General features: G+C 45.6%; 1 protein-coding gene across 7 annotated transcripts in view; it reads right to left on the bottom strand.

Annotated features, from left to right (window-relative positions):
• The window catches only part of slc20a2 (solute carrier family 20 member 2), a 100136-nt gene that overhangs the window by 11301 nt on the left and 69186 nt on the right, over positions 1 to 19649 (bottom strand). For all 7 annotated transcript variants that reach the window (XR_003879543.1, XM_029763807.1, XM_029763803.1 and 4 more), the window contains exons 4-9: positions 17873 to 17958; positions 17648 to 17744; positions 16326 to 16445; positions 9577 to 9816; positions 7620 to 8271; positions 4994 to 5179 (exon numbers count right to left, since the gene is read on the bottom strand). Coding sequence is in view for 6 of the 7 variants with exons in the window: in XM_029763807.1 (XP_029619667.1) it covers positions 4994 to 5179; positions 7620 to 8271; positions 9577 to 9816; positions 16326 to 16445; positions 17648 to 17744; positions 17873 to 17958 (1381 nt within the window). In the remaining variant the exon portion in view is untranslated. The remainder of the gene's footprint in view (positions 1 to 4993; positions 5180 to 7619; positions 8272 to 9576; positions 9817 to 16325; positions 16446 to 17647; positions 17745 to 17872; positions 17959 to 19649) is intronic.

Raw genomic sequence — 19649 nt, 5'->3', positions numbered from 1 at the left:
TTTCGTATAGGCTACATACAGGTAACTGCCAAGATAAAGGAAACCCCCAACATAAAGTGTGTTAATAGGGCGTTGGGCCACCGCCGACCCAACAACTTCAATGAGTTTTGGCACAGATTCCACAGGTGTCTGGAACTCTATTGGAGGGATGCGACACCATTCTTCCACCAGAAATTCCACAGTTTGGTGATTTGTTGATGTCGCTCCAGAATCTCTCATAAGTGTTCAATTGGGTTGAGATTTGATGACTGACACACACACACACACACACACACACACACACACACACACACACACACACACACACACTTTAAACCCCCTATGTTCCTTTGAGACCCCTCTTTCAAAGTCACTGAGATCTAGTGCTGAGCAATTAACGGAAAGGTTTATTATCTATTTTTAAAAACAAATTGACCGACGTCGGTTAAAATATTTGAATTACATTTATTTATTCATATTTTTTCTGTTTGTCTAGAGATAAAAATCAGATCCAGCCTGAACTGTGCGATGTAGTAGGGAGTTGTAGTTTCCAACAGGCCAACATTCTACATAGCTTAGCGCATAAAACATAGTAATTAACTACAATGACCACAATCCATTGCACATCTACTTGTCCAGTCTGTGTTTCTTTTTACGCCTGCTACGGAAGAGACAGAAGAATGTGTGGTTGTGAGGTGACATAGAGAGCAGCTGTTGCTAGGCGAGGTATCTCTACCTGAAAATACATGATCTAAGTGATTGGTGGTTGGTTTTCAGCAGTCATTAAAAATATGCCTTATTTACTTTGAAGAACTACTAAAATAGTGATTCTGTCAGACAGCAACTCTATAGAGGTATGATGACTTGAAAAAAAATTACTTGGAAAATCATAAAAACTCATTAAATAAAACAAATGTAATATACACTATTAAAATATTTTATTAAAGTAAATAAATGATGGTTAAGTGATAAGCCGTAATGGTGACCACCATCATGGGACTTAATTGTTTTATTCTGTGGTACAGCATTCAACCCAAATAATCCAAATATACACTGTGATTATTTTTTTTATAATAATCGAACCGTCCTCAAAAATCACTAATCGCTCAGCACTACTGTGATCTCTTCTTTTAGACAAAATAATAACACGAACCACACCTGTGTGGAAGCACCTGCTTTCAATGTACAGTCGGAAAATATTTCAGACCCTTGACTTTTTCGCCATTTTGTTACGTTACAGGCTTATTCTAAAATTGATTAAAATTATTGTTCCTCATCAATCTACACACAATACCCCATAATAACTAAGCAAAAACAAAGAATTCTTTGGGCAAATTTCTAATAAAATGTAAAAAAAAAAATGAAATATCACATTTACATAAGTACTCAGACCTCAAATCAACATTTTATTTGTCACATACACATGGTTTGCAGATGTTAATGTGAGTGTAGCGAAATGCTTGTGCTTCTAGTTCCGACCGTGCAGTAATATCTAACAAATAATCTAACCTAACAATTTCACAACAACTACCTTATACACACAAGTGTAAAGGAATGAATAAGAATATGTACATTAAAAATATATAAATGAGTGATGGCCGAACGGCAAGATGCAGTAGATGGTATAGAGTACAGTATATACATATGAGATGAGTAATGTAGGGTATGTAAACATTATATGAAGTGGCATTGTTTAAAGTGGCTAGTGATACATTTATTACATCAATCTTTCCATTATTAAAAAGTGGCTGGAGTTGAGTGAGTATGTTGGCAGCAGCCACTCAATGTTAGTGATGGCTGTTTAACAGTCTGATGGCCTTGAGATAGAAGCTGTTTCAGTCTCACGGTCTCAGCTTTGATGCACCTGTACTGACCTCACCTTCTGGATGATAGCGGGGTGAACAGGCAGTGGCTCAGGTGGTTGTTGTCCTTGATGATCTTTTTGGCCTTCCTGTGACATCGGGTGGTGTAGGTGTCCTGGAGGGCAGGTAGTTTGCCCCCGGTGATGGGTCGTGCAGACCTCACTACCCTCTGGAAAGCCTTACGGTTATGGGCGGAGCAGTTGCCGTACCAGGCGGTGATACAGGATGCTCTCGATTGTGCATCTGTAAAAGTTTGTGAGTATTTTTGGTGACAAGCCAAATTTCTTCAGCCTCCTGAGGTTGAAGAGGCGCTGCTGCGCCTTCTTCACCACACTGTCTGTGTGGACCATTTCAGTTTGTCCGTGATGTGTATGCAGAGGAACTTAAAACTTCCCACCCTATTCACTACTGTCCCTCTGCTGTTTCCTGAAGTCCACGATCATCTCCTTTGTTTTGTTGACATTGAGTGAGAGGTTATTTTCCTGACACCACACTCCGAGGGCCCTCACCTCCTCCCTGTAGGCCATCTCGTCGTTGTTGGTAATCAAGCCTACCACTGTAGTGTCGTCTGCAAACTTGATGATTGAGTTGGAGGCGTGCATGGCCACACAGTCATGGGTGAACAGGGAGTACAGGAGAGGGCTGAGAACGCACCCTTGTGGTGCCCCAGTGTTGAGGATCAGCGGAGTGGAGATGTTGTTACCTACCCTCACCACCTGGGGCGGCCCGACAGGAAGTCCATGACCCAGTTGCACAGGGCGGGGTCGAGACCCAGGGTCTCGAGCTTAATGACGAGTTTGGAGGGTACTATGGTGTTAAATGCTGAGCTGTAGTCGATGAACAGCATTCTTACATAGGTATTCCTCTTGTCCAGATGGGTTAGGGCAGTGTGCAGTGTGATTGCGATTGCGTCGTCTGTGGACCTATTGGGGTGGTAAGCAAATTGGAGTGGTTCTAGGGTGTCAGGAAGGATGGAGGTGATATTGTCCTTGACTAGTATCTCAAAGCACTTCATGATGACGGAAGTGAGTGCTACGGGGCGGTAGTCATTTAGCTCAGTTACCTTCGCTTTCTTGGCAACAGGAACAATGGTGGCCCCTTGAAGCATGTGGGAACAGCAGACTGGGATAAGGATTGATTGAATATGTCCGTAAACGCACCAGCCAGCTGGTCTGTGCATGCTCTGAGGACGTGGCTGGGGATGCCGTCTGGGCCGGCAGCGTTGCGAGGGTTAACACGTTTAAATGTTTTACTCACGTTGGCTGCCGTGAAGGAGAGCCCGCAGGTTTTGGTAGCGGGCCATGTCAGTGGCACTGTATTGTCCTCAAAGCAAGCAAATACGTTTTTCAGTCTGTCTGGGAGCAAGGCATCGTGGTCCGCGACGGGGCTGGTTTTTCTTTTGTAGTCCGTGATTGACTGTAGATCCTGCCACATACCTCTCGTGTCTGAGCCGTTGAATTGCAACTCTACTTTGTCTCTATACTGACGCTTAGCTTGTTTGATTGTCTTGCGAGGGAATAGCTACAAGTTTTGTATTCGGTCATGTTTCCAGTCACCTTGCCCTGATTAAAAGCAGTGGTTCGCGCTTTCAGTTTTGCGCAAATGCTGCCATCAATCCACAGTTTCTGGTTGGGGAATGTTTTAATAGACGCTGTGGGTACAACATCACCGATGCACTTGCTAATAAACTCGCTCACCGAATCAGCGTATTCATCAATGTTGTTGTTCGACGCTATGCGGAACATATCCCAGTCCACGTGATCGAAGCAATCTTGAAGCGTGGAATCCGATTGGTCGGACCTCTAACTCAGTATTTTGTTGAAGCACCTTTGGCAGCGATTACATCCTCGATTACAGCCTCTTCTTGAGGTTCTGAGCGCTCTGGAGCCGGTTTTCATCAAGGATTCCTCTGTATTTTGCTCCGTTCATATTTCCCTTGATCTTGACTAGTCTCCCAGTCCCTGCTGCTGAAAAAAATCCCCACAGCATGATGCTGCCACCACCATGCTTCACCGTAGGGATGGTGCCAGGTTTCCTCCAGATGTGACGCTTGGAATTCAGGCCAAAGAGTTCAATCTTCGTTTCATCAGACCAGAGAATCTTCTTTCTCATGGTCTGAGAGTCTTTAGGTGCCTTTTGGCAAACTCCAAGTGGGCTGTCATGTACCTTTTACTGAGGAGTGGCTTCCATCTGGCCACTCTACCATAAAGGCCTGCTGGAGTGCTGCAGAGATGGTTGTCCTTCTGGAAGGTTCTGCCATCTACACAGAGGAACTCTGGAGCTCATTCAGAGTGACATCGGGTTCTTGGTCACCTCCCTGACCAAGCTCCCCCGATTGCTCAGTTTGGCTGGGCGGCCAGCTCTAGGAAGAGTCTTGGGGGTTCCAAACTTCTTCCATTTAAGAATGATGGAGGCCACTGTGTTCTTGGGGACCTTCAATGGTGCAGAAATGTTTTGGTACCCTTCCCCAGATCTGTGCCTCGACACAATCCTGTCTCGGAGCTCCACAGACAATTCCTTTGACCTCATGGCTTGGTTTTTGCTCTGACACGCACTGTCAACTGTGGGACCTTATATAGACAGGTGTGTGCCTTTCCAAATCATGTCCAATCAATTGAATTTACCACAGGTGGACTCCAATCAAGTTGTAGAAACATCTCAAGGATGATCAATGGAAACTGGATGCACCTGAGCTCAATTTCGAGTCTCATGGCAAAGGGTCTGAATATTTATGTGAATAAGTTATTTCTGCTTTTTATTTTTAATACATTTGCAAGAATTTCAAAATAACTGTTTTTGCTTTGTCATTGTGTGATATATATTGATAATATATATATATATTGATTTTATATATATATATATATATTTATATAATCAATTTTATAATAAATCTGTAACGTAACAAAATGTGGAAAGAATTAAGGGGTCTGAATACTTTCCGAATGCAGTGTAACCTTGTAATATACATTATTTTGGCAGTTACCTGTATGTGTCTGTCACCCCACCTACCCATCCTCCCAGTCAGTCACATGCAGCCCTCCCTCCTCTCTCTCACCTGGAAAGGGTGACGGCGGTGAGGTCCTTGCCCATGCTCTGGATCATCGAGCCCCCCCTCCCTTCCTCCCCCACCCCCCTCCCCACTCCTCTCTCACCTGGAAGGTGTGATAGGGGTGAGGTCCTTGCCCATGGTCTGGATCACCCGGCGCCCCCAGACCCACAGGCCGCAGCAGATTCCTACGCCCCCGTAGAACAGTAGCCAGATGGGGGTGGCAGCGTCCTGCATCACCCCGCCTTGGTCATAGATCATCCACAGCGCCACCAACGGGCCGATGGCGTTACTGCAGAGGGGGAAGATATAGTTGTGTAAATAACATGTTGAACGCTAGTTGAATGTCCACCATTGTTCCTGTTCCCAAGAAAGGTAACAACTATACTGAACAAAAATACAAACGCAACATGTAAAGTGTTGGTCCCATGTTTCATGAGCTGAAATAAAAGATCCCAGAAATGTTCCATATGAACAAAAAGCTTATTTCTCTCAAATGTTGTGCACAACACAATGCCACAGATGTCTCAAGATGAGGGAGGCTACAATTGGCATGCTGACTACAGGAATGTCCACCAGAGCGATTGCCAGAGAATGGAATGTTCTGAAACAAAACTGAAAATGTCCCAGTTCTTCTAGGGCCTGCTTACTCAGATATGTCATCCATTGAGCATGTTTGGAATGCTCTGGATCGACGTGTACGACCGCGTGTTCCAGTTCCTGCCAATATCCAGCTACTTCGCACAGCAATTGAAGTGGAGTGGGACAAGATTCCACAGGCCACAATGAACAGCCTGATCAACTCTATGTGAAGGAGATGTGTCGCGCTGCATCAGGCTAATGGCGGATCCACCAGATACTGACTGGTTCTCTCATCCACACCCCTAGCTTATTTGTTTTTAAAGGTATCTGTCACCAACAGATGCCTATCTGTGTTCCATTCATGTGAAATCCATGTATTTGGGCCATATGAATTTATTTTAATTGACTGATTTCCTTATATGAACTGTAACTCAGTAAAATATATTTTTTGTTCAGTGTGTATATACAGTACCAGTCCAAAGTTTGGACACACCTACTCATTCAAGGGTTTTTCTTTATTTTTACTATTTTCTACATTTTAGCATAATAATGAAGACATCAGAACTATGAAATAACACATATGGAATCATGTAGTAACCTAATTGGTGGATTCGCTATTTCAGCCACACCCGTTGCTGGCAGGTGTATAAAATTGAGCACACAGCCATGCAATCTCCATAGACAAAAACATTGGCAGTAAAATGGCCTTACTGTAGAGCTCCGACTTTCAACGTGGCACCATCATAGAATGCCACCTTTCGAACAAGTCAGTTCGTCAAATTTCTGCCCTGCTAGAGCTGTCAACTGTCAACTGTCAGTGCTGTTATTGTGAAGTGGAAACATCTAGGAGCAACAACGGCTTAGCCGTGAAGTGGTAGGCCACACAAGCTCACAGAACGAGACCGCCGAGTGCTGAAGCACACAGCACGTAAAAATAGTCTGTCCTCGGTTGCAACACTCACTACCGAGTTCCAAACCGCCTCTGGAAGCAACGTCAGCACAAGAACTGTTAATCGGGAGCTTCATGAAATGGGTTTCCATGGGCGAGCAGCCAAGCGTCGGCTGGAGTGGTGTAAAGCTCGCTGCCATTGGACTCTGGAGCAGTGGAAATGCGTTCTCTGAAGTGATGAATCACGCTTCACCATCTAGCAGTCCGACGGACGAATCTGGGTTTGGCGGATGCCAGGAGAACGCTACCTGCCCCAATGCATAGTGCCAACTGTAAAGTTTGGTGGAGGAGGAATAATAGTCTGGGGCTGTTTATATAAATAGATTTTGGAATGAGAAGTTCGACGAGCAGGTGTCCACATACTTTTGGCCATGTCGTGTATATATTTACACTCTGGATACCAACATTGCTCGTCCTAATATTTGTACATTTCTTAATTCCATTCTTTTACTTTTAGATTTGTGTGTATTGTTAGATGCACTGTTGGAGCTAGGAACACAATGGTTTCGCTACACCCGCAATAACATCTGCTAAATATGTGTGTCACCAATAACATTTGATTAATAACGCACTATAACTTATAGTTCTGTGGATAACATACGATATGGTAGTTGTGTTATGATGAATGGTAGTTACTGCAGCGGGAGAGGGGGACAGCGAAGTCAGTGTCAGGCAGGTTCCTTTCTGTTTGAGAGGGAAGTCAGTGTCAGGCAGGTTCCTTTCTGTTTGAGAGGGAAGTCAGTGTCAGGCAGGTTCCTTTCTGTTTGAGAGGGAAGTCAGGTTCCTTTCTGTTTGAGAGGGAAGTCAGTATCAGGCAGGTTCCTTTCTGTTTGAGAGGGAAGTCAGTATCAGGCAGGTTCCTTTCTGTTTGAGAGGGAAGTCAGTGTCAGGCAGGTTCCTTTCTGTTTGAGAGGGAAGTCAGTGTCAGGCAGGTTCCTTTCTGTTTGAGGCTAGTTTGATGGATTATAAGGTGAATGTTGGGCTGAAAAAAAGTTGTACTTGTGTGAATAACACTAAATCTCAACTGTCTTAATGTTGAGAGGTCATCTTGTCTGCTGTAGAGTTGCAAATGTCAGTAAACTAACTCCAACAACAGAAATCCAACCGTGGAGAAACAAATTCTGGGAAACCTGTGAATTTTAACAAAGTTTTCAAAACGTCTAATCCCTAGTCAACCCGGGAAGCAGCGGACGGCACCCACCTGACGTCGTTGCCTCCGTGAGCGAAGGATCCGAAGCACGCGGTGAGGATCTGCAGGAAGTGGAAAAGCAGGTAGACGGTCGGCTTGTCCTTATCCCCTTCATCCTCTTCTGCGGAGTCATCCAATGGGATGGGAGCCCCTGGCGCCCCTGCCTCCTCGCCCCCCAGGTCAGACGCCAGCTTCATCTCCACGCCACCCTCTTCCGCCTCAATCTCGGCCTCCGCCACAGCGTTACAGTACGATGAATAGCTATCGTAACGGACCCTCTTCTTGGTGTAGGACACGCTCCCAGACCTCTCCCCCTCCCCCACCAGCTTCTCACTGTCCTCTCGGGCCTCTCGGGCCTCGCGGGACTCGGAGCGGATCAGCGGCTGGACCGGCATGCCACAGATGGCGGCCGTGTAGCAGGTATAACTGTTGTTGCGACGCAGCAGGCGGTAGTTGTTGTCTGGCGTGGGGGCGGTGTGGTCGTCCTCCAGTCGTCCCAGGTGGATCTTGTGGAGCAGGTCTTTGTAGAGACCAGAATCCTTGTGAACTGTGTGATACACCTGGCCGTCGCTGCGGATGTGTTCCCCTCCGAAGGTAAAGCTACCGTTGGACAGTGGGGATTTGGACATGGACAGGGTACCGTTGGTCATGGAGTGGGTTCGTCCTGGGGGAGAAGAGAGGAAAATAAATGTTTCGTCATACCCCGTGGTATACGGTCTGATATACCACAGTTGTCAGCCAATCAGAATTCAGGGCTCGAACCGTCCAGTTTATAATACAGTAAATATATCAGGCATGCTAAACTAATACTATATGTATAGCGGTCTGGTCTGAGGAGCAGAGGAAGAAATAAGAAATACTAAACGTTAGTATAGTAAATCTAAACATTAGTATGAGGTCATGGAGGGGAACTGGCCTGGGTAGCAGGAGGAATGAGCTTTACAGAACTGCTCTGATCAACTTTGCTCTGCTCTAAAATCAGAGGTGGTTTGGCGGTGAAGTACTATTGTCAGCGGGACAAAATGATATTGTGGTGGACCCTCAAACTATATGGGTTAAAACCCAGTGGCTCAACCTCTCCTGTCTCTATACTGACCGCACATCTGAAACGTGAAGCCTCTCCTGTCTCTATACTGACCGTACATCTGAAACCTGAAGCCTCTCCTGTCTCTATACTGACCGTACATCTGAAACGTGAAGCCTCTCCTGTCTCTATACTGACCGTACATCTGAAACGTGAAGCCTCTCCTGTCTCTATACTGACGTACATCTGAAACGTGAAGCCTCTCCTGTCTCTATACTGACCGTACATCTGAAACGTGAAGCCTCTCCTGTCTCTATACTGACCGTACATCTGAAACGTGAAGCCTCTCCTGTCTCTATACTGACCGTACATCTGAAACGTGAAGCCTCTCCTGTCTCTATACTGACCGTACATCTGAAACGTGAAGCCTCTCCTGTCTCTATACTGACCGTACATCTGAAACGTGAAGCCTCTCCTGTCTCTATACTGACCGTACATCTGAAACGTGAAGCCTCTCCTGTCTCTATACTGACCGTACATCTGAAACGTGAAGCCTCTCCTGTCTCTATACTGACCGTACATCTGAAACGTGAAGCCTCTCCTGTCTATACTGACCGTACATCTGAAACGTGAAGCCTCTCCTGTCTCTATACTGACCGTACATCTGAAACGTGAAGCCTCTCCTGTCTCTATACTGACCGTACATCTGAAACGTGAAGCCTCTCCTGTCTCTATACTGACCGTACATCTGAAACGTGAAGCCTCTCCTGTCTCTATACTGACCGTACATCTGAAACGTGAAGCCTCTCCTGTCTCTATACTGACCGCACATCTGAACCGTGAAGCCTCTCCTGTCTCTATACTGACCGTACATCTGAAACCTGAAGACTTGTATTAGCATCCCGGCAGGTAATGCCTAGGCTTTAGCTCAGCGGGCCAACTGACCGTAGACCCGTCCATTGGGCAGGACAGTGCCTCCATTGGCCAAGCTGTTGAGCTCTCCGGTGGCCTCTCCTCTCCGTGACTCTCCTCCGGTACCACCGGTTAACGGCAGCACAGCTTCATCCGTCCCCTTGGCGCCCGGTAGCTCCTTGAACACGGGAGTGTCCTCCTCCTCCTCTGGGATCTGATCTAAGGACTCGTCTGAGATACGTGACAGGGCAGCGTGCTCCTTCTTCATGCGACCTGACCAGGGGACAAGGGGACAACATTGTTACACACGTGTTTCCCCCGTTGCCGCCACTACCAAAAACAGAATTTAAAAAAATAATAAGAATAAATACAATTGTTTAGAAGAAGAAAAAATTGGGATGGTAAAGCATGTGTACATTTAAATGACTAACATATACAGTTGAAGTGGGAAGTTTACATACACTTAGGTTGGAGTCATTAAAACTCGTTTTTCAACCACTCCACAAATTTCTTGTTAACAAACTATAGTTTTGGCAAGTCGGTTAGGACATCTACTTTGTGCACGACACAAGTAATTTTTCCAACAATTGTTCACAGACAGATTATTTCACTTATAATTCACTGTATCACAATTCCAGTGGGTCAGAAGTTTACATACACTAAGTTGACTGTGCCTTTAAACAGCTTGGAAATTTCCAGAAAATGATATGGCTTTAGAAGCTTCTGATCAATCTGCTAATTGACATAATTTGAGTCAATTGGAGGTGCACCTGTGGATGTATTTCAAGGCCTACCTTCAAACTCAGTGCCTCTTTGCTTGACATCATGGGAAAATCAAAAGAAATCAGCCAAGATCTCAGAAAAAACATTGCAGACCTCCACAAGTCTGGTTCATCCTCGGGAGCAATTTCCAAATGCCTGAAGGTACCACGTTCATCTGTACAAACAATAGTACGCAAGTATAAACACCATGGGACCACGCTGCCGTCATACCACTCAGGAAGGAGACGCGTTCTGTCTACTTGAGATGAACGTACTTTGGTGAAAAAAGTGACAATCAATCCCAGAACAAAAGCAAAGGACCTTGTGAAGATGCTGGAGGAAACAGGTACAAAAGTATTTATATCCACAGTAAAACGAGTCCTATATCGACATAACCTGAAAGGCCGCTTGCAAGCCGAAGAACACCATCCCAACCGTGAAGCACGGGGGTGGCAGCATCATGTTGTGGGGGTGCTTTGCTGCAGGAGAGACTGGTGCACTTCACAAAATAGATGGCATCATGAGGTAGGAAAATTATGTGGATATATTGAAGCAACATCTCAAGACATCAGTCAGGAAGTTAAAGCTTGGTCGCAAATGGGTCTCCCAAATGGACAATGACCCCAAGCATACTTCCAAAGTTGTGGCAAAATGGCTAAATGGCTCAAGGTATTGGAGTGGCCACCACAAAGCCCTGACCTCAATCCTATTGAACATTTGTGGGCAGAACTGAAAAAGCGTGTGCGAGCACAAACCTGACTCAGTTACACCAGGAGGAATGGGCCAAAATTCACCCAACTTATTGTGGGAAGCTTGTGGAAGGCTATTTTTTTATTTTACCTTTATTTAACTAGGCAAGTCAGTTAAGAACAAATTCTTATTTTCAATGACAGCCTAGGAACAGTGTTCCTTGTTCAGGGGCAGAACGACAGATTTTTTACCTTGTCAGCTCGGGGATTTGATCTTGCAACCTTTCGGTTACAAGTCCAACGCTCTAACCACTTGGCTACCTGCCGCCCCGCTACCCGAAACGTTTGACTGAAGTTAAACAGTTTAAAAGGCAATGCTACCAAATGCTAATTGAGTGTATGTAAACTTCTGACCCACTGGGAATGTGATGAAAGAAATAAAAGCTGAAATAAATCACTCTTTCTACTATTATTCTGACATTTCACATTCTTCAAATAAAGTGGTGATTCTGACTGACCTAAAACAGGCAATTTTCAGGCAAATGTCAGGAATTGGCAAATGTCAGGAATTGTGAAAAACTGAGTTTAAATGTATTTGGCTAAGGTGTATGTAAACTTCCGACTTCAAATATATGAACTATATATAAGTATGTAGAAAATATAATGAAGCTATATATTTTCAAATAAGATTATCTTTGATAACTAACAATCACTAAAATAAAAAATGGACAATCTAAAATGTCCAAAAATGTCATGGCATGGGGCCCCCATTGATTTAGTCAATGTTTGAGTCACTCAGATACCATAAGAACACGGCATAAACCATGGCAAAAGGTGTAGAATTGCAGGAAATTCGTTTTAAAAACTGCAGTATTTTGTGTCTGCGGCAAAGTGGAAGGCATCTTGTGGGCCAAGCCCACTACTCAAATGTCACAAATATATTGCTAGAGTCAGGTACTGAGTCACTGCCACTGTCAATGGAAGTATTGGGAGCTTCCGCTCACAGAACAGGGATGTGTTCATTAAGCATGAAACCGAACAAAAAACAGGGAGGGACTACCTGATCTTGTCCAATAAGAAACCCTTGTTTTCCTTTTCAGTACCATAACGTTTGTGTCCTCTAATGAACAGCATCCTGGTTAGAACTAACAGGCCCGCTTCACTAATACCATCTAGCCTACAGAGCTGTCTGAGACGACGGTCATGGTCACTGATACCATCTAGCCTACAGAGAGCTGTGAGACTACGGTCATGTTCAGTAGACAAAGTTTAAGAATACAGTCTGAAACAGAGACCACAGTACTACCCAGTTCCCTGATTCAGACTGTGTTCTTCCAGTGGGTAACTGACCACAGTACTACCCAGTTCCCTGATACCCACTGGACCGTGGTATTAGGCTCATAATTGAGCTTCATGGAGCTTACCCAAGGCTTTACAGATTTCAAACTGGAGGCTGACCTTACCCTTCTGCCACAGGCCAAATAAACAGCAACCTGACCGGAGCACAAACCTTACATTATGTCTATGAAGAGGATCCTTGGAATTTTGCTTATTAAATAATTTTTCTTTCAAAATGTCCAATAATCAAGCGCCATCCCTCCGACCCAAAGCGGCCATCCCTCCGACCCAAAGCGGCCATCCCTCCGACCCAAAGCGGCCATCCCTCCGACCCAAAGCGGCCATCCCTCCGACCCAAAGCGGCCATCCCTCCGACCCAAAGCGCCATCCCTCCGACCCAAAGCGGCCATCCCTCCGACCCAAAGCGGCCATCCCTCCGACCCAAAGCGGCCATCCCTCCGACCCAAAGCGCCATCCCTCCGACCCAAAGCGGCCATCCCTCCGACCCAAAGCGGCCATCCCTCCGACCCAAAGCGGCCATCCCTCCGACCCAAAACGCCATCCCTCCGACCCAAAGCGGCCATCCCTCCGACCCAAAGCGGCCATCCCTACGAACCAAAGCTCCATCCCTACGATCCAAAGCTCCATCCCTCAGACCCAAAGCTCCCATCCCTCAGACCCAAAGCGGCCATCCCTCCGACCCAAAGCGGCCATCCCTCCGACCCAAAACGCCATCCCTCCGACCCAAAACGCCATCCCTCCGACCCAAAACGCCATCCCTCCGACCCAAAGCGGCCATCCCTCCGACCCAAAGCGGCCATCCCTCCGACCCAAAGCGGCCATCCCTCCGACCCAAAGCGGCCATCCCTCCGACCCAAAGCGGCCATCCCTCCGACCCAAAGCGGCCATCCCTCCGACCCAAAGCGGCCATCCCTCCGACCCAAAGCGGCCATCCCTCCGACCCAAAGCGGCCACCCCTCCGACCCAAAGCGGCCATCCCTCCGACCCAAAGCGGCCATCCCTCCGACCCAAAGCGCCATCCCTCCGTAACCCTCAATCATAACCATTTTGCATTTCCATTTCCGTCATTTAGCAGACGTTCTTATCCAGTAGTGATTGCATACATGTTTATACTGGCCCCCCAGTGGGAATCGAACACGCTATCCTGGTGTTGCAAGCGCCATGCTCTACCAACTGAATCACACAGGTCCTAACCCTAACCAAACAAAACATTAACCACCAAACAGACACCTATTCCAGAATGTTCCTAATTTCCCCTAACCAACCAGAACCTGAAATAGCTATTACTCTTTCTAGCTAGCTGGGGGATCAGGGTTAGTGGGTTTAAAACGTTTCCTTTGGCAGGGGGGGGAGGGTGATGAAAGTCCACATCGGCTGGCAGAAGCTGTTTGGTTTCAGAAGGGAACACAGTCTGAGCAGGCCAGAGACCAAGAGGGGCTGGTGTGTGTCGCTGGCTCTGTAGCGGGGGACTCTCGAGTCTTTTGTCTGTCCAGGTTCAGTCAGTCTGGGAGTCCAGAGGGCATTGAGGGCGGCGTGAGAAATAGACACAAACAGCTCTCAAATACTTCCAGGCAGTGGAGGCTCCTCAGAGGAGGGAGGGGAGGACCAGTGGTGGGAAAAGTACTCAATTGTCATACTTGAGAGTAAAAGAAAAGTCACTCAGTAAACTACTAATTGAGTAAAAGTCTAAAAGTATTTGATACCAAAAGTATCAAAAGTAAATGTAATTGCTAAAATAAACTTAAGTATCAAAAGTACAAGTATAAATAATTTCAAATTCCTTATATTAAGCAAATGGCACCATTTTCTTGTTTTAAAAAAAATTGTATTTACAGATAGCCAGGGGCACGCTCCAACACTACAGACAAAGCATGTGTGTTTAGTGAGTCCGCCAGATCAGAGGCAGTAGGGATGACCTGGGATGTTCTCTGTTTAGTGAGTCTGCCAGATCAGAGGCAGTAGGGATGACCAGGGATGTTCTCTGTTTAGTGAGTCCACCAGATCAGAGGCAGTAGGGATGACCAGGGATGTTCTCTGTTTAGTGAGTCCACCAGATCAGAGGCAGTAGGGATGACCAGGGATGTTCTCTGTTTAGTGAGTCCACCAGATCAGAGGCAGTAGGGATGACCAGGGATGTTCTCTGTTTAGTGAGTCCTCCAGATCAGAGGCAGTAGAGATGACCAGGGATGTTCTCTGTTTAGTGAGTCCTCCAGATCAGAGGCAGTAGGGATGACCAGGGATGTTCTCTGTTTAGTGAGTCCGCCAGATCAGAGGCAGTAGGGATGACCAGGGATGTTCTCTGTTTAGTGAGTCCTCCAGATCAGAGGCAGTAGGGATGACCAGGGATGTTCTCTGTTTAGTAAGTCCTCCAGATCAGAGGCAGTAGGGATGACCAGGGATGTTCTCTGTTTAGTGAGTCCTCCAGATCAGAGGCAGTAGGGATGACCAGGGATGTTCTCTGTTTAGTGAGTCCACCAGATCAGAGGCAGTAGGGATGACCAGGGATGTTCTCTGTTTAGTGAGTCCACCAGATCAGAGGCAGTAGGGATGACCAGGGATGTTCTCTGTTTAGTGAGTCCACCAGATCAGAGGCAGTAGGGATGACCAGGGATGTTCTCTGTTTAGTGAGTCCTCCAGATCAGAGGCAGTAGGGATGACCAGGGATGTTCTCTGTTTAGTGAGTCCTCCAGATCAGAGGCAGTAGGGATGACCAGGGATGTTCTCTGTTTAGTGAGTCCACCAGATCAGAGGCAGTAGGGATGACCAGGGATGTTCTCTGTTTAGTGAGTCCTCCAGATCAGAGGCAGTAGGGATGACCAGGGATGTTCTCTGTTTAGTGAGTCCTCCAGATCAGAGGCAGTAGGGATGACCAGGGATGTTCTCTGTTTAGTGAGTCCTCCAGATCAGAGGCAGTAGGGATGACCAGGGATGTTCTCTGTTTAGTGCATGACCCTTTTCCTGACCTGCTAAGCATTCAAAATGTAACGAGTACTTTGGGGTGTCAGGGAAAATGTATGGAGTAAAAAAATTACATTAATTTCTTTAGGAATGTAGTGAAGTAAAAGTAAAAGTTGTCAAAAATATAAATAGCAAAGTAAAGTACAGATACCCCCCCAAAACGACTAAAGTAGTACTTTCAAGTATTTTTACTGAAGAACTTTACACCACTGGGGAGGACCATCCTGCTCAGTGAATTTCATAATAATACATTTAAAAATATATATATATTTTTTTAAGTTATCCTTTTTAGATAAAACTATACAAAATATATTCAAGTCACCAAATAACTGATTAAAACATATTGTTTTTGCAGTAGTCTCTACTCCCCCGTCAAGGGCAGTGGAGTTCCTAACCCTTTTCACTTGGGCCGTCATTGGAGAATATCTACCGGCTAAAGCAACATTAGCTAGTTAGCATGGGCTAGTTGATCTGGACCATTCTGACAAGTTATAAATAGTTATCTAAAGTATACAATGAATGAAATGACAGGAAAACTGTTGATGCACTACCCAATTTCAAATTTGCACCATGTGTATTCTACTATTATTATTATAACTTCAAAGTGTAGGTTAAAAGCCCGACTGAGCGGTTCATCAGGGGGTGGGTGTATTCATTCCCCGGATTCTGTTGCAAAACATTTTCCTTAAACGGAAGCAAACGGAACGGAAACGAGGAGGGACCAACATGAATTTGTCTGATAAAAACAGAACGTTTTGCAGCGGTTGGACTAATAATTACACGCCAGAACAGCTAGATGCAGTAAGAGTGTGCAAGGCATTACTGAATGTGTCACCGTCACCTTGATTACTCTACATTCGTCTCTCGACCTGTACACCTACTTTATAAAAACTTTCATTTGTAGGCTAGGTTTTAGCAACCTCATGATGGGTATAGCGGGGAAAAAAATGATCTACCACACACACACACACACACACACGAGACAGTGAGCGAGAGACAGAGGGTGAAACCTACTTGTTATTTTCCGTCTCATCCAGGGGCAGACAGCGAACCAGACCACAGCAGCACAGACCAGAGCCCCTGCCAGCGTGATGAGAGCTATAGCCCACACCGGTAACATCTCCAGACCGAGCACTGAGCAGGAGAGAGAGAGAGAGAGAGAGAGAGAGAGAGAGAGAGAGAGAGACACACGTTGAAACAGAGTGGTAAGCCCAGCAATGCAAAACACGATTGTAGAAGAAAAAATAAATCACCGTTTTCACATGTTAGACACTGGTATAGTGCTAGAAATAAAGATACGGGTAAAAGTGGTGAAGCTGTTACATGAAGCGCTAGTCTAAAGTGTTAGGGGCCAGGGTTAGATTAAGTCCCAGTTCTTACATGAAGCACCAGTCTAAAGTGTTAAGGGCCAGGGTTAGATTAAGTCCCAGTTCTTACATGGAGCACCAGTGTTAGGGGCCAGGGTTAGATTAAGTCCCAGTTCTTACATGGAGCACCAGTGTTAGGGGCCAGGGTTAGATTAAGTCCCAGTTCTTACATGGAGCACCAGTGTTAAGGGCCAGGGTTAGATTAAGTCCCAGTTCTTACATGGAGCACCAGTGTTAGGGGCCAGGGTTAGATTAAGTCCCAGTTCTTACATGGAGCACCAGTGTTAGGGGCCAGGGTTAGGTTAAGTCCCAGTTCTTACATGGAGCACCAGTGTTAGGGGCCAGGGTTAGATTAAGTCCCAGTTCTTACATGTAGCACCAGTGTTAAGGGCCAGGGTTAGATTAAGTCCCAGTTCTTACATGGAGCACCAGTGTTAGGGGCCAGGGTTAGATTAAGTCCCAGTTCTTACATGGAGCACCAGTGTTAGGGGCCAGGGTTAGATTAAGTCCCAGTTCTTACATGGAGCACAAGTGTTAAGGGCCAGGGTTAGATTAAGTCCCAGTTCTTACATGGAGCACCAGTGTTAGGGGCCAGGGTTAGATTAAGTCCCAGTTCTTACATGGAGCACCAGTGTTAAGGGCCAGGGTTAGATTAAGTCCCAGTTCTTACATGGAGCACCAGTGTTAGGGGCCAGGGTTAGATTAAGTCCCAGTTCTTACATGGAGCACCAGTGTTAGGGGCCAGGGTTAGATTAAGTCCCAGTTCTTACATGGAGCACCAGTGTTAGGGCCATGGTTAGATTAAGTCCCAGCTCTTACATGGAGCACCAGTGTTAGGGGCCAGGGTTAGGTTAAGTCCCAGCTCTTACATGGAGCACCAGTGTTAAGGGCCAGGGTTAGATTAAGTCCCAGTTCTTACATGGAGCACCAGTGTTAAGGGCCAGGGTTAGATTAAGTCCCAGTTCTTACATGGAGCACCAGTGTAGAGGATGGAGAAGGCGTTGATGCCTATCGTTGAGGCGTAAAACACTGGCAGGGCACGGAGGCCGTTGGGGACAGGGTCATCCTGAAAACACACACACACACACACACACACACACACACACACACACACAGATCAGTAACATACACAAACACAGGTCAGCACAGACAGAGAACTGCAAATAGTGTATAATGTGACTACTGGTAACCCACCTTACTGAGGATGAAGTGTCTGATGAGAAAGAAGAGGAACCCCGACATCATTCCAGACAGCAAGGGAGAGATGAACCAGGACGCAACTTGGAGGAAGGAAGAGAGGGGCAGGCTGGGTAACGTAGTCATAGGCCATGTTTTAGAGAATTGATTCGGATCACAAACTGAAAGATGTACAAATCACCTTGTATCCTGAATAACTACTAATTTGGGATTAGACCACAGACAGAGAAGGCTAGGCAATGAAGTCAAGACAGTCAACCCTATCCCAAAGCACGCTGGGTAATGTAGTCAAACAAACATATTAGACTCAGTCATAGGGCTGGGCGATACGGCCAAAATATATCACGATATTTTGTTTTTTAATAATAAAAGGTTTTAAATTGCTTCATGAGTTGTGCATTACCCAGCAACACACTTATTTTAATGGGTCTTTCTCAAATCTGATTGATTTAACAGTATTAAAAAAAAATTAAACCAAAAGTTGATCTCATTGTAGAACATTTCCACACTGCCACGTAGGGCTGCACGATATGGGCAAATGAAGTGTCATTTTTAACCAAATATTGCAATTGTCATTTGACTAGCGATTTAGATTAAACTGGAATATCACATTTACATAAGTATTCAGACCCTTTACTCAGTGATCTGTTGAAGCACCTTTGGCAGCGATTACAACCTAAAAGCTATTTTCATGTCTCTCCGGTTCAAGTTTGAGCTCTGGCTGAGCCACTCAAGAACATTCATAGACTTGTTCCGAAGTCACTCCTGCTGTGTATTTTTTTACAAATATTTATTTATTTTACCTTTATTTAACTAGGCAAGTCAGTTAAGAACAAATTCTTATTTTCAATGACGGCCTACCGGTGAACAGTGGGTTAACTGCCTTGTTCAGGGGCAGAACGACAGATTTGTACCTTGTCAGCTCAGGGATTCGATCGTGAAACCTTTCGGTTACAAGTCCAACACTCTAACCACTAGGCTACCTACTTCCCCGTATTGGCTGTGTGCTTAGGGTCACTGTCCTGTTGGACGGTGAACCTTCACCCCAGTCTGATGTCCTGAGTGCTCTGGAGCAGGTTTTGGTAAAGGATCTCTCTATACTTTTCTCCGTTCATCTTTCCCTCGATCCTGATTAGTCTCCCAATCAATCTTGGTTTCATCAGATAAGAGAATCTTGTTTCTCATGGTCTGAGAGTCTTTAGGTGCCTTTTGGCAAACTCCAAGCGGGCTGTCATGCGCCTTTTACTGAGGAGTGGCTTCCGTCTGGCCACTCTACCATAAAGGCCTGATTGGTGGAGTGCTGCAGAGATGGTTGTCCTTCTGGAAGGTTCTCCAATCTCCACAGAGGAACTCTGGAGCTCTCTCAGAGTGATCATCGGGTTCTTGGTCACCTCCCAGACAAAGGCTTTTCTCCCCCTATTGCTCAGTTTGGCTGGGCAGCCAGCTCTAGGAAGAGTCTTGGTGGTTCCAAACTTCTTCCATTGAAGAATGGTAAGGCCACGGTGTCCAATCAATTGAATTTACCACAGGTGGACTCCAATCAAGTTGTAGAAACATCCAAAGGGTGATCAATGGAAACAGAATGCACCTGAGCTCAATTTCAAGTCTCATAGCAAAGGGTCTGAATACTTACGGAAATAAGGTATTTCAGTTTTTATTTTTAAGAAATTTGCAAAAATGTCTAAAAACCTGTTTCGCTTTGTCATTATGGGGTACTGTTTGTACATTGATGAGGAACATTTTTTATTTAATCTGCTTTTAGAATAAAGTTGTA

Source organism: Salmo trutta, chromosome 9 (genome assembly GCF_901001165.1).
Source record: "Salmo trutta chromosome 9, fSalTru1.1, whole genome shotgun sequence".
In the NCBI taxonomy this organism is placed as follows: Eukaryota; Metazoa; Chordata; class Actinopteri; order Salmoniformes; family Salmonidae; genus Salmo; species Salmo trutta.
The sequence above is the reverse complement of the archived record's forward strand: the minus strand, read 5'-3'. Positions and strand labels throughout refer to the sequence as shown.